Source organism: Dipodomys merriami, unplaced genomic scaffold (genome assembly GCF_024711535.1).
Source record: "Dipodomys merriami isolate MVZ:Mamm:240054 unplaced genomic scaffold, mDipMer1.0.p SCAF_8, whole genome shotgun sequence".
Classification (NCBI taxonomy): Eukaryota; Metazoa; Chordata; class Mammalia; order Rodentia; family Heteromyidae; genus Dipodomys; species Dipodomys merriami.
In genome coordinates, this window is record NW_027206401.1 from 21802213 (window position 1) to 21816722 (window position 14510).

The 14510-nt window shown below is 38.3% G+C and overlaps 1 protein-coding gene across 2 annotated transcripts in view; it reads left to right on the forward strand.

Annotated features, from left to right (window-relative positions):
- Positions 1-832: 832 nt before the first annotated feature.
- Positions 833-14510, forward strand: part of Hbs1l (HBS1 like translational GTPase) — a 69895-nt gene continuing 56217 nt past the window's right edge. Inside the window, exons 1-4 of one of the 2 annotated variants that reach the window (XM_070010707.1) lie at positions 833-1153; positions 4902-4967; positions 9522-9632; positions 13371-13565. In XM_070010707.1, the coding sequence (XP_069866808.1) occupies positions 1111-1153; positions 4902-4967; positions 9522-9632; positions 13371-13565 (415 nt within the window). In that variant the 5' untranslated portion in view covers positions 833-1110. The remainder of the gene's footprint in view (positions 1154-4901; positions 4968-9521; positions 9633-13370; positions 13566-14510) is intronic. The other variant, XM_070010706.1, reaches the window with a different exon arrangement.

The window sequence follows — 14510 nt, forward strand, 5'->3', positions numbered from 1 at the left end:
GCTACCAGTTTTATTTTAATATAATATTTGTAAGCATTCTTTGTGGTCTGTTTCAATTCTCACAGGGATAAATTATTACTCATATTTCTGAATTGGAGTATATTACATAAAGTTTAAATGTGTAAAATAACACTTAAAAGTCATAAAATAAACATAAAATTTAGTCCTGGAATGATATTAAACATATTAAATGATGATAAAGTGTAAAATAACACTTAAAAGTCATAAAATAAGCATAAAATTTAGTCCTGGAATGATATTAAACAGCATTGATGGTTAAGAACTATTAGGTAAGCGTGCATACATTCTAAGCCCCTTACAAATTTGTATTACTCTTACGATTTCTTTCTATTACGTATAATGAACAGCTGAGTGAGCTAATTCCTTTCTAGAATTTGACATTTGTCTTTGATACAGACAAAACCCATTTAAAAAACAAGCTTCAACACCGCAGCTGCTTCCTAGTAGTAATGAGGCTGGCTTTTAAACATATCATTACTGCCTTGTGCTCTATGAAGTGAGGACACTGACTCACAGGTTATGATTTATGTTTAGTATTCATCATGTTACACGTTTGTGTTCAGTGCATACGTCACGACGCTGATGAGCACCGGTAATTGAGTCCCTGCTCCATACCAGAAACTAGGAATTATGCGACAGTATAGTGTCGCGCTGTAACCAAACTCTAAATTTAATCATGTATGCCACATTCGGAACAATAATCCGGAATTCAGCAGTAGGTCAAAGATCCTGGCTAGCAACTTTCAGTCCAAACTAAGAAGTCAGAGGGACGGGATTTCCCAGCAGGCCGTCCGCGGCAGTCCGTCCGCCCGTGGGCGGGGCCACGCCGAGACGCTCCACCCCTACCTCCACCCTCCTCCACTCCCCCCCACCCGCCAAGCGCACTAGTGCGCATGCGGAGAGACGACTGTGACCCTGAGACGTCGCGCCGTGCGCAGGTGGGACGCCGCGCGTGCGCAGACGCTCGGTGCGGAGCCCGGCCGGAAGCCAAGATGGCGTGTAAGTGGTCTACAGGCTGCAGTTGGCGATCTATCAGTAACTGAGCCGGGTGTTTTGGAAGCGGCTGTGACACATGCCCTGACTGCCGCCATGGCCCGACATCGCAATGTCCGGGGCTATAACTACGATGAAGGTAAGTGGCCGCGAGAGGCCGGGACATCCTTGGAAGCTGTTCCAGCTGGGACCCCAGCCCGTGGTACCCAGTTGGAATCCCGGGACTGTGGCGCCGGGCTGAAGCTGGGGAAGGTAGCCGTGCCTAATTGGGTCGTGAGCGCGTCCCTCCGGAGCTGGGGTTCCCGGGGGAGCGGCAGGTGCCGCGGCAGCGCGGGGAGCCAGGCGTCCGGCGGGGTTGGGGCCCAGCAGGCCGCACCCAGCGCCCCCTCTCCCGCTGTGGGTCTTCCCTTCTGGGCGCCCACCTGCCTGCTCCGGCCTTCTCCCTCGGAGCTCTTGGCGGAAACGCCCGTGAAATGTTATTTGTAAAACGCAGACTGCCTTAGTGCTGATGTTCAGCCGACCTGCAGTGAGTACCTGTGTGTTTTTCCATGGCAGGTTTGAGGATGAACACACGTTTTGTTTTTAGTGCAGAACGTAGTTTGAACTGTTTTTTTTTTTTTTTTCCCAATTAAGTTCATTTTGGGAACGTCGGAGTCAGTAGAAAAAAGATGCATACCCCAAGAAGGGCAGTTGTAGAGTCAATCAGATATTCTTTTTTGTTTGTTTTTGGGTTCGGTCATGGGGCCTGAACTGTCCCTCAGCTCTTCAGCTCAAGGCTAGTGCTCTACCACTTGAGCCACGGCGCCACTTCCAGCTTTTTTCTTTTTGCTTATGTGGTGCTGAGGAATCGAACCCAGGGTCTCAGGCATGCAAGGCAAGCGCTCTACCACTGAGCCACCTTCCCAGCCCTCAATCAGATATTCTTGAGGCATATACTCAGTTTCATGTCTGACAAGGCTCAATATAAATGTTTTGAAATGGTAAGAAAAAGCAATTCTAGAAGTAAAAGCATGGACAAAGACCCACTGACTTAAATAAAATATGTATGTATGAATGTTCTCTAGGAATTTAAAAGAAGTTAAAAGTTTTCAGAAGAGGACTCCACGCAGTGGGTAATGGTAGTCATCAGGAAACATCACATTAGTATAAACTAATGTGAACGAATGCAGGTGAAGAGTAGCTTTAAGACTTAAGGCTTAAGGCATTGTAAAAGTGCAGAGAAGATACTATTAAACAGGTTATTATTGGCACCCCAGTAGATTGTTCTACGTCATCAGTGCACCATAATAGGGAAGGAGAGCTACACTCTGAGCTGTATTTGGAGATTGTGACCCAGGGTGTCCAGCATATGTTAATTTTCTGGTGTTCACTTTAGAATGAAACCCCTTTTGAGTAAGTTTTGTAAAGCATTGTCACCTAAGAGGTGACTTCACACTGGGAGTTACTTTTACAAGTATGAAATGAAATACATGAATAGACCTTAATGTTTCTCATTTATTTCTTTAATAGAAATGTTGCTCTAAGATCAGCATTAAGATAACGGGTAAAAGCAACAGAATCAGAGAAGCTACAAAAAGTAAAGAGTGACACTATTATGTGGCTACATAAAAGAGAACCTATAAACCAGATGGGAGTAGGCTATGAGCATTTCTATGTGAAGGATTCCTGGAGAGAGAAGAACTGCTTAATCTCACATAGTGCTGATCTCAAGGCCACCTGAGGTCAGGTTGTCAGGTCTCTTTGGAACAGTTGGTGACATCATAACCAAACTGGTTTTGTAGCCTAGGAGTCTCAACCCCTTTACCTGCTGATGAAAGTGTACTCATCTTCAGTATGCACTTTACTCTTATTCCCAGTGAAGCTTTCCTTTGGACTCTTAGAATCATGATTTAAAAATCGCAAAAATGAGTCTAACCTGAATGTCTCGTGGTCTAAAACTGTATGTTTTTTTTGGTGCCTCTATTTAACTTACACTGTGTTTTTCTCTGTAATTTGGGTAGTACTTAATGTGACTGTCTCAGCTACTTAGTTTTAAAAGTCCTAGTTTAATTTTACAGTAGCTGGCATAATACATAAATGTAGTAAATACTTCAAAATTTTGTTGAAGAAACAATCCATTTTTATCTAGACCACAAGAAATAATCTTTTTATATTGTAGCACTTTAGGGTCAATTTCAGTATTGACAAGGTGACCTTGTTTTAAAAAGTCTTGTTTTAATTATCAAACTATAGAGTTATTTGTCAGTTATTTGCCAATTAATTTATTATTTGGAATTATTAATTTGGAATTGTGATCTAATAAATTTATACCTTTTATCAAATCTTAGCACTGGTAATTTTTCTTTGCCACAACATTTGGTTTTAGCCTTTGAGTATGATGACCCTGATGTATGATTTTGCCAACCTCACATTGGTTAACTATATCTTTGGGAATTGGGTTGGATGTTATATTCCTGCTCATCTTTCCATAGCCTCTCCATTCCTGGTTCTAGTTTAGTTCATCTTGAGTGTTCCCAAATTGCTCTATATTTCTCAGGTTGACACTTGTTGTTTGGTTTTGTGATTTTCCTTTCTTGTCTGAATTCTCTGTCAGAATTTTAAAGTGAGGAGCTTGGAATGTAATCACTTTTGTACCACTAGTTGTCTCCTTAGTAGTCCTTGAAAATGTTAGTATTTGCTGTATTAGTGAATGTATTTAGATAAATAATGTTTGTTCCTAATGGCTTTTTAGTATTAAATAGTTTCATCCATTAACTTTAAGTAATACTAATTTTGTGTCATATATGCCCTTCTCTACGCCATGTTTTGCCATAGAAACCCTTTATAACAGGTATAGTGATTTGAAAATCATTAAAGTGGAGGGAAGTGCCAGAAGGGAAGGTGGCCAGGGAGGTTTGCTGCCTTACTTAGAGTGAGCAGAGGATGTTCTGCAAAGAAGTGATATTTAAGCTGGAGCCTCACCAGGAAGAAACAACCTTAGGAAAATCTGGGCAAAGGTTGATTCCATTGCGAGGGGAACAGGTCTCTTAGTTTCAGTGAAGTGAACACAAAGGACAGAGGGACAAACAGTGTAGACGCTACACTCTACCCTGTAGAGTTATTTTTTGTGATATGATTGTATACCCTGTGCTAGTGAGTTCTACGGAAAGTCCTTTGGTATAGAGATTTAAATGCATTTAAAAAGGAATGGATCTGGGCTGGGAAAGTGGCTCAGTGGTAGAGTGCTCACCTTGAGTTGAAGAGCTCAGGGACAGTGCTCCGGCCTAGAGTTCTAGCTCCATGACCACCACCACCAGCACCACCACCACCACCACCACCACCAACAACAACAAAAAGGAATGGATCCTATTTCAGGTTTTCTTAGCCTTGGAAGGACAATTCAAGTATATTGTATATGGATTATAGTTTTTTCCCCCCCTGTATCAGTACTGGAGCCTGAACTTTTTACTCAAGGCTGTCTGTCTACCACTTCAGCCACAGCTCTACTTTGGGCCTTTGGTCTTTAATTGGAAATAGGGTCTCATGGACTTCCCTGCCTGGGCTGTTTCAGATTTCCATCTCCTGAATGTCTAGGATTACAGGTGTGAACCCCTAACACCCAGTTTATATATAATTAATTTTGAAATTAGTTTTGATCACATGTGAAAATTTGGGAAACCTGAATAGAAGCAACTAGCTTCAAAGTAGAAGAACCGTGTACATTTTTATAAATACAGAATATCATTAAGTACTAACTTTGTGGATGAAATTCATAGACTTTATGGAAAAGTAGTTCTAGGATTTTTAATTTTGACAGTTTTTTAAAGAGAATTTAGATACTTCCTCATTAATAGTAAAACAACAAAAATGAACTTCTGAATGAGCTTATCTCTCTTTTTTTGTTTCAGATTTTGAAGATGATGATCTCTATGGCCAGTCTGTAGAGGATGATTATTGTATTTCTCCATCAACAGGTGAATTTCACTGTCTTGGTTTGAGTACTTAAAAATGCCAAGTAAAGGCTATTGCTTTTCTAGGACTAAAGTATTTCATAAGACTACACAATTTGTAACATTTGAATATATATATAAAATATATAATATAAACCTGTTTATATATAATAAACATAATATATACATGTGTATATGTGTGTGTATATATAGATATATGTTAAATTTTTAAAGGTATATAGTTTGTCCATTATAGTATTTAAAGTTTTGATTCAACCTGCTGAAGACTATGCTTTTGAAGTATGTAATCTTAATATAATAAAATAGTCATTCCATCAGTAATGAAATTAACAATCTCCAGAGGCAGACAGCAGTTAATTTTATATCTCCAAGGATACTTTGAATATTAAGAAGCAATGATGCTTTAGGTAAATAAACACTTCCAATTTTACATACTTTTTGGATACTTTTTTAAAATTGGCACATACTATACATACTTATGAGATAGCAGTGCGATATTTTGTTCTTTAGTTTATCTGCTGCTAAATAGTTTGGTAAATAAACTATATATAGTTCAGTCTGCTGATAGAGCTATAGAGATTTAGAGTACAAATTCCTTTATGATTCTATATTAGGACTGCATCTTCTATATCATCTGCAATCATAGAAGGAAACTGAGCTTTTTTACCTATCTTTCATGTATTTCTCTAAAAGTATGTTTGTCTTCAAATTTTAGCCATCCATCTATATATATAAAATCAACCATTGTGTATAATGTGGGTGCATGTATGTAGTGTATGCACACACGCACGCACGCACGCACGCACGCACACACACACACACACACACACACACACACACACACACACAGAGGAAATGCCTCACAAATTCCTCTATAGTTTTATTATAGCAGTACAAGGTGTACAACTTACCAGTAGTTAGGTGTGGTAAAAATACAATTCATAAAACTTCAAAATTTTAAAAGTTTGGTATAATTAAAATTATCTTCAAAGTCCTCTGGGATGGTCAAATTTTGTTTCTCTTCAAATTCATATGTTGAAATTATATCTCAAGGTCATGGTATTAGGAGGTGAGCCCTTTAGTAGGAGATTCACTTATGAGGATGGGGTGCTCAGGCATGGGCCAAGGGATGAAGAACATTTGGTCATAAAAGTTCTGAGAAATTATTTGCCTGTAGACTTCTTTTGGCTTATCTCCATTTAGTGATAATTTTATATGGCCCTCAAATAATGTTGACATATCCAAATGGACCGTTGCAGAAAAAAGGTTTCCCACCCCAAAAAATTCCTTTGCCCTCCCGCCTTGTGAGGACATAGCAAGTAGGCGCTGCCCATGAACCAGAGTTTGCCCTGATCTTAGACTTCCAGAGCTGAGAAATACATTTTTCTTGTTTCAGAAGGTATGGAGTTAATACAGTATTTTGCTGTCTAGCCTGAACAGTGTAAAATATTTTTCTTGTCTCGTAGTCTGTTAGGCTATTGTTTTATAATCTGTATCTGCTTAAATTCTATCTTTAGTCCCTGAAGACCAAACACATCTTTTTAGCAATTTTTTCTTTATAAAGGTATGTGTGCTTTAGAACTAGTCTTAAACACTTCTATTCCTTCTATTATCCTTTTCTAGTTACTTGTTTTGAAATCCAACTGGGACTTTATTTATGTGCCTTCGCTTAAGGTCATGTACTTTCCTCATTTAACCTAATCATGTCCTTTCCAGACTGTTGCCAGTCAGGATTCTGTTAGGAGATAAAAATTATACCAGGCACCTTACCTGAGGAAGTTTAACTTAGAAAGCTGTTAAAGTCTTACAGAGCAAAACACATGCAAAGGAAAACCAGAATATCAAGAAGGTAATAACTTCAGGAAGTACTTACAATCCCATTTCATAGGGGAATAATTAATTGGGTAGGGTTGAAACTGACTTTTTAGAAACTTGTGGAGGCTTCCTGAAACTGAGACTTAGACTACAAGAAGAGGGTTTTGCTTTATTGTTTTGAGTGTGAACTTTACAGGAGGGCTGTATAGGTGGTATTTAAACATCTAGGGTGAAATGCACTGCCCTGATGATGCTGGTGTCTCCAATGGGACCCTTTGAAGCTGGGGTTCAGCCTTTTGAAGAAGGGATTCCACCCTCCTGGATGGGTCTGGTATCTGCAGAGTGAAGGTGAATTTGATGCTTTTTCTGGGGACTGTGGAGAAACTGACATAATTGTTTACTGAAAGATTAATGTTGCCAGGATGATGCTGGCTAGAATAAGAAGCAAAAATGAAAAGAGTGTATACCTTCCTTCTCCAGCCTTTCACTTTCCCTTTAGCATCTTATTGGCTCATCCTAAAAGGGAGTCAGCTATCAAAGACGACGTGTTGCTGGGCGCTGGTGGCTCATGCCTGTAATGCTACCTACTCAGAGGCTGAGATCTTAGGATCGCAGTTCAAAACCAGCCTGGGCAGGAAAGTCTTGAGACTCTTATCTCCAATAAACCACTAGAAAACCAGAAGTAGCGCTGTGGCTCAAGCGGTAGAGTGCTTACCTTGAGCTGAAGAACTGAGGGACAGCGCCCAGGCCCAAAGTTCAAGCCCCATGACTAACAACAACAACAACAAAAAGACATGTGTTTCACAGACATAAACCACAGAGCTGAATAAATGGTGGGTTAGTAACTGGAGAGATAGCTTAATAATGACATTTCTTTGAAGCTCCCTATTGAGGGACTTGCGGTAATGTAGGGGTTAGTGATAAGAGAGGTTACATTTTTCTCCCCTAGGAGTCCCACTCTGTGTACTTCACAGGACTGTGGCAATATGGCAAGAGCCTAGTCATAGTAGGTGACAGTACTACTGTCCATGCCACTCACATTTGCAGTGCAATAGAGATGTATGGTATTTTCACGTATTTAAAATGATTATAAGGGTTCAGTATTAGAATGGCATTTTAAAGAATACCCCTTCTGTATGGCAGATAGTGGACTGAATGAGGTTATTGGATTAGGTAGACTTAGGAGACTATGATACTAATTTAGAGGCAATCAGGAGATTTGGGATTGTGTTCTTGAAGTAGGGTGTCTGTACCATCAGTATCAATTGAAGTTTGTTAGAGGGCACTCTTCAAGATTCTGAAACTCAGAGTGAGGTACAAGCAGCTGTTTGAACATGCCCACTAGATTATGGTCCCCCACAAAAAAAAAAAACAAAAAACAAAAACTGGTGGTGATGTGATGATGATTTTGTTAGCAAGAGTCCCAAAGCATGGGGGACATCACATGGGAAGAGCTGGAAGTTTGTGTCTCCTACACCTCTTAAAAGAATTGCTTTAGGCTGGGTGCTGGTGGCTCAGACCTGTAATCCTAGCTGCTCAGGAGGCTGAGATCTGAGGATCGTAGTTCAAAGCCAGTCTGGGCAGGAAATTCCCTGAGACTCTTATCTCCAGTTAACCACCAGAAAACTGGAAGTGGCAGTCTGACTAAAGTGATAGAGCACTTGCCTTGAACTAAAGAGTTCAGGGACAGCGCCCAGGCCCAGAGTTCAAGCCCCATGACTGACAAAAAAAAAAAAAAAGAGTTCAGGGACAGCGCCCAGGCCCAGAGTTCAAGCCCCATGACTGACAAAAAAAAAAAAAAATTTTTTTTTGTTTTTGCAATGAACTACAGGATTTTATTCTGGAATACCAAAGGCCACCTTTCCCCTCCACAAACTTGTATATTTTTATTACTGAGATCTTTACATATTTTAAAAGTCAACCTAAGCTGGGCGTGGCGACATATGCTACTTGGGAGGCAGAGACTACCAGAGGATTGTGAGTTTTAGGCTTGGCAGAGTTAGTAAGGCGCTATTTCATAAAAAAAGTACAAAAATCAAAAGGGTTGGGGACTTGGCACAAGAGGGAGAGAACTTGCATGCATGAGGCCTTGGTTTAATCCCTAGTACTAGGGGGAAATGGCAAAACCAACCTGTATTTTTAATAATCTTGACTTCCTGAGTTTGGAGGTGGAATTGGGAGAGTGGCATCCTGGGTGGAAGAAACTACTTAGGATGAGGAGACCATGTACTCATGCAGGTTTCAGCAAAGAGGGCTAAGAAAGGAAATAGGAACCAGAGATTGGGTAACCAAATTACTCACTCCATAATCCACTGCTTTAAGTCATAGATTAGAACCTTTAATTTTTCTTTGTAAGAGAAATTGAATGGTGCTTGCTTCAGCAGCACATACCTCTGTGGTCACTGTATTTGATTTTGGTGCCCTGGGTATTGTATATACGTTTATCTGAATAGGGAAGGGAAAGGGGACAACAAAATGGTGAGACAAAGGACAAAGGGCAAAACAGTACAACAACAGTACTCACAAGACAATATGTTGGAAATGAACTGCACAACTTGGCGGGGGATAGGGGAGAGGGAAAGTGGGAGAAAAATGAGGGAGGAGTAACAACTCAGACAAGAAATGTACTCACTACCTTATGTATGTAACTGTAACCCCTCTGTATATCACCTTGACAATAAAGTTAAAAAAATGAACATGAAATGGCATATTATAGTGTTCCTTAATCATTTTATATTCTAGCTGCTCAGTTTATTTACTCACGACGTGACAAACCTATAGACTATGATTATGAAGAACTGAAAGACTCTCCCAATTCTCATTTGAACCACCAGCTAAGTGAAATTGACCAAGGTATAGTAAAATAAAGAACTGTATCTATGATTCTTACTTGAAAATGATCAAACACTAAAAACACCAGAATTGATGGATTTATTGTTATTGTTTATGGTAATGACTATGGATAGTAACAATATTAGCATATTTTGTATTTTGTAGGAAATTGGAGATTTGTTCCTTATAAGGAGTAAATTTAATTGTATGATTTAAAAGTTAGCTGTGTGGCTGTTGGTTTTCAACTGGGAAAATTTATTTGGATTTTCCATAGGAGGGAAGTTCCAGTGATTTATTATAAGACATTAAAAAATTATTTATTTCATGAGTTCTCTATGGATCTTATGGTTAGCTTTCAGGAACTCCTTTATTTACAAAGATGCTAAGTCTGGAGAAGCTAGAACGAAAGATTGAAGACCAGTGTAATACTGTACAAGTGTCCTACTATTCACATTTGTGTACATTGTTTTAAACTAGAAGTTGTTTTAAATTAGAAACATTTTATGAATAATCTTTAAATATCATGTTGCCTCAAGCATCACTGAAGTCTTAGGTTGATATTGGCCTGACATGACATATAGGACAGTAATGCATCTGGTGATAGTGAGCAGGTTTTGATAGTGAGCAGGATTTGATAGTGGACTGATTTGTTTTTTTCTCTGCAGTGTCATTTCTTTCTATAGATACTGTAATTAATTTGTAATTTGTAAGTTGGAAACAGTAAAAAGAAATGTAGGAATCTGAGCTAAGTCAGTATACCAGCTGCCAACCAAATAGATAGATGATAAAAAAAAAAAAGGCCTAAATCTAAAAATATTATGCTGCAGAAAGAACAGAACAGAAAAAAAAATAAAAAATTAGGAATCTTGCTTGAAAATCTGGATAAAAGTTTGGAGAGGTGATATTTTATGAACTAATCAGTTGTATTAATTGTGTTCTTAGAGTATTATGGTAACTTGTGGGATTTATCCTTTTCTTATTTGTGTACCTCAGAGGACACAATAGTTAGGAGTTAGGAGTTCAATGCATGGTTGAGAAGCAAAGTTAACATTCAAGCTCACATATATGCTGGGCACTAGTGGCTCACGCCTGAAATCCTAGCTAACTCAGTTGGCTGAGATCTGAGGATTGAAGTTTAAAGCCAGCCTGGATCAGAAAATCCATGAGACTGATCTCTAATTAGCCACGAGAAAACCAGACATAGTGCTGTGGCTCCAAGTGGTAGAGCACTAGCCTTGAGCAAAAGAGCTCAGGGACAATCCCAGGTCCTGAGTTCAAGCCCCATGACCACCACCAACAAAAAACAGCAAGCTCACATATGTAAGTATAATTGCAATAGTATAGTAATTGCAACCACTTTTACCAGATGGTACTCATTTAAGGGCTAACCAGATATTAACATAGTTAATCCTCACAAGAACCTTACCAGCTAGGATGGTTTATTGTCTTCATTTTATAGGGGGAGGGGAAATGAGGACCAAAATAATAATGAATTATTATTATTACCTGGTGTTGTAACAGCTAAGGAAGTGGCATTTTGATATGATCTAAGCCAGTCTGCCTCTGTAACCTGTACTTTTAACCTCCCAATACACTGTCTCTGTTGTTATAGAAAGTAGTTCTTATAATAATTAGAAGAGGTTCTGAAACTAGCCAGTTATGCTAAATACTCTGTTCTTACATTCAGTAATTCACTCATTTACCAAATAGGTCTTAGTATTGCCTTTCAGCCTTTTAAGATAAATCTTCCACTGAAGCAAAGTAGAATTGCCCAACACAGTTTTTAACTAGTTTTTTAAATTACTATTTTTCTTTTGTTGGTATCAGTATTTGAACTCAGGTGTTTTCTTAGTCATGGGTATGAGCTTTTAAGTTCAGCTCTGTTTGATTTTTGTTTTAGTTATTTTGTTTGCCTGGGGTCAGCCTTAGGCTTTGATCCTCTCACCTATGCTTCCGACGCAGCTGAGGTTATAGATGTATACTATCATTTCACCTATTTATAGAGATGGAATCTTTATGCCTTGCTGCCCATGAACCTTAATGCTTCCTATCTCTGCCTACCCAGTAAGTGGGACAACAGTGTGAACCACTATATTCAGCCTTAATTGCTCTTTCTTTGAAAAGGAAATGGCAGTAGAGCATTTGAAGTTGTTGCACAAGTGGTAAAGTGCTTGTCTAGGAAATGCCAGTAGATCTTCTGTTCAACATGGAAACATTTATAATGAAGCACAAATTAGAGTTTGTTGAATTTTTTTTTTAATGCTGGTCTTGGGGTTTGAACTCAACATCTGGGCACTGAGTTTTTTTAAGCTCTAGGCTAGCACTCTACCACTTGAACCACAGCTCCACTTCCAGCTTTTTGGTGATTCACTGGAGAGAAAAGTCAAGCAGCTTTCCTGCCCAGGCTCATCTCAGCATCTTTAGTAGACGTGAGCCACAAGCACACAGCTTCTCATAGACTTTTGCATTAAAATAGTGACTTTATAATATAGTCACAAGAAAACTAAACTCTTTAAAGGATAATTCCAGGTTTAAGATTTTTGTTTTTAAAATGAATGTTCATTTCCTTTTCAATTTCCTGGAGTTCCTAATTTTTATGCTAGGTGTTTTCATTTTTTTAAGTTACTAAGGGTGATTTTAGTTGGCTGGCAAACAAGTTAGCCTAGCCCGGCGCCGGTGGCTCACACCTGTAATCCTAGCTACTCAGGAGGCTGAGATCTGAGGATCATGGTTCAAAGCCAGCCTGGGCAGGAAAGTCTTGAGACTCTTATCTCGAATAAACCACTAGAAAATCGGAAGTGGCACTGTAGCTCACGAGATAGAGCACTTGCTTTGAGCTGAAGAGCTGAGGGACAGCGCCCAGGCCCGGAGTTCAAGCCCCACACTGACAAAAAAACAAAAAACAAAAAAACCAAGTTAGCCTAAAAGAAAACTTGTAGTAATTATAAAATGTAAGGAATAAACTTAGTGATTATAATGGAGTTTGCAAAATTATGGTCCCATAGTTACCCTGCCTTTCTAATATACTAAAGGTGATCAGTGGTAGATCTCACTATTATCATTAAAAAGATTAGTATTACCATTGACCTTTTTTTCTTGTTCTTTTTTGGCTGGTACTAGGACTTGAACTCAGGGCTTCTTGCTCTCACTTGGCTTTTTTACTCATAGCTGGCATTCTATTGCTTGAACCATGCCCATATTTCTTGTTCATTGCTCACTATTTGGAGACAAAAGTCTTGGGATTTGTCCACCAGAGCTGGCTCTTAACTGAGATTCTCAAGATCTCATCTTCTGAGTAGCTAGGATTATAGGCATGAGCCACAGGTTCTGGAGACACTTTACATTTTTTTTGAATTGTGAAAATACCGTATAGAGAGGTTACAATTACATGGGCAAGATAATGAGTCCATTTCTTATCAAGCATTGTAGCCTCCTCCTTTCTTTCCCTTCCCAACACTTTACATTTTTTAAGCATTCATCAGTGTTATTCTGGAGGCATTTATTGTCATGTTGGACTGAAAATACATATTAGTATACACAATTTACAATGTTTTGAATGTATTATTCAAGAACATTTCATGTAGGTACTTATTCTTTTGGTAAGAGAAGATAAGTATATTATAGGTAGAAGATGATCATCAAATAATTTTTGCCAAAGAAGAGTTCAATAGACATGTAGAGTTTTAAATCCTTTTACAATTGATTAAGGGTTCTTTCATGGCACTATGTCTTACAGCTTTTAATCATTGTATGTTCTAGCTCGTCTTTATTCATGCCTTGATCACATGAGAGAGGTACTGGGAGATGCTGTGTCAGATGAAATACTGATTGAAGCAATTTTGAAGAACAAGTTTGATGTGCAGAAGGCCTTGTCCATGGTTCTGGAACAAGATAATGTACAGAAGTTGAAGGACAAGAGTGAAAAAGCAGTAGCCACAGGGAAGATAGCAAAAGGTATGCCTTTATTTATTCTTTTTTAGTTGTTTTACATAGCTGGAAATCTTGTTTGCTTAAGCTATTAAGAAAAAAATTCATTTGCTTAGGCTGTTAAAAATCTTATTTTGCAGTTCACCTTGAATATTATAAGTGATTTTCTAGATTATGAAAAATTTAAGCTGAATGCTCTATTTCCTTTGTTATAGCCTTAGTGCATATGTAATTATTTCACTACTTGTTTGCATAACTAACAGAACATATTGAAATAAAGTCAAATAAACGAAGGCATTTTTTCCTTTCTTGTTAGTGTCTTAGAGAATTTAATTGTTGCTTTTTTAACTCTAATGAAATAAGAGAAATTAAAAGATTTAATGTTTAAAATTCCCTCTGTCATGTATAAATATAATTTCATTTTAGATATACTATAGTTAAATAATGTATTATAATTAATCTAGAAGTATACGGTATCATCCTAAATTTCATTTCTTGACTAATGCTTAAGAAAAGCAATAATCTTTAATTTTAAATTTGTAGGATTTAAATTTGTAATTTAGTAGACATAAAGGAAGTGAGGCATAGTTGTATTGATATGGTTTCTATTAGTAAGAGCATAGTAATTTGTTAACTCAGGATATATACCTTGTAATGTCTAGGCTAGCCATTTATTACAGCAAAAATTTGTCTAATCATTTACCATACAATAAGAGTTCCTTGAGGAGTGAGCAGATGTGCATTTTTTACTTGAGCAATATGGGAATGAGTATGTAAGTTCTTCATGTTAATACTATAACAGATCATAGCAGGAACTATTACAGAGTGCCCCCTACCCCCCTACCAGGGGCTGTAGATTTAACCTAGAGCCTTGTGCATATTAAGTACATGCATTACCACTGAGTTACATACAATTTCAACTTGCTAGTTTGTTTTTAAGTTATTAAAAAAAGAGAGGAAAAAAGAAGCTGG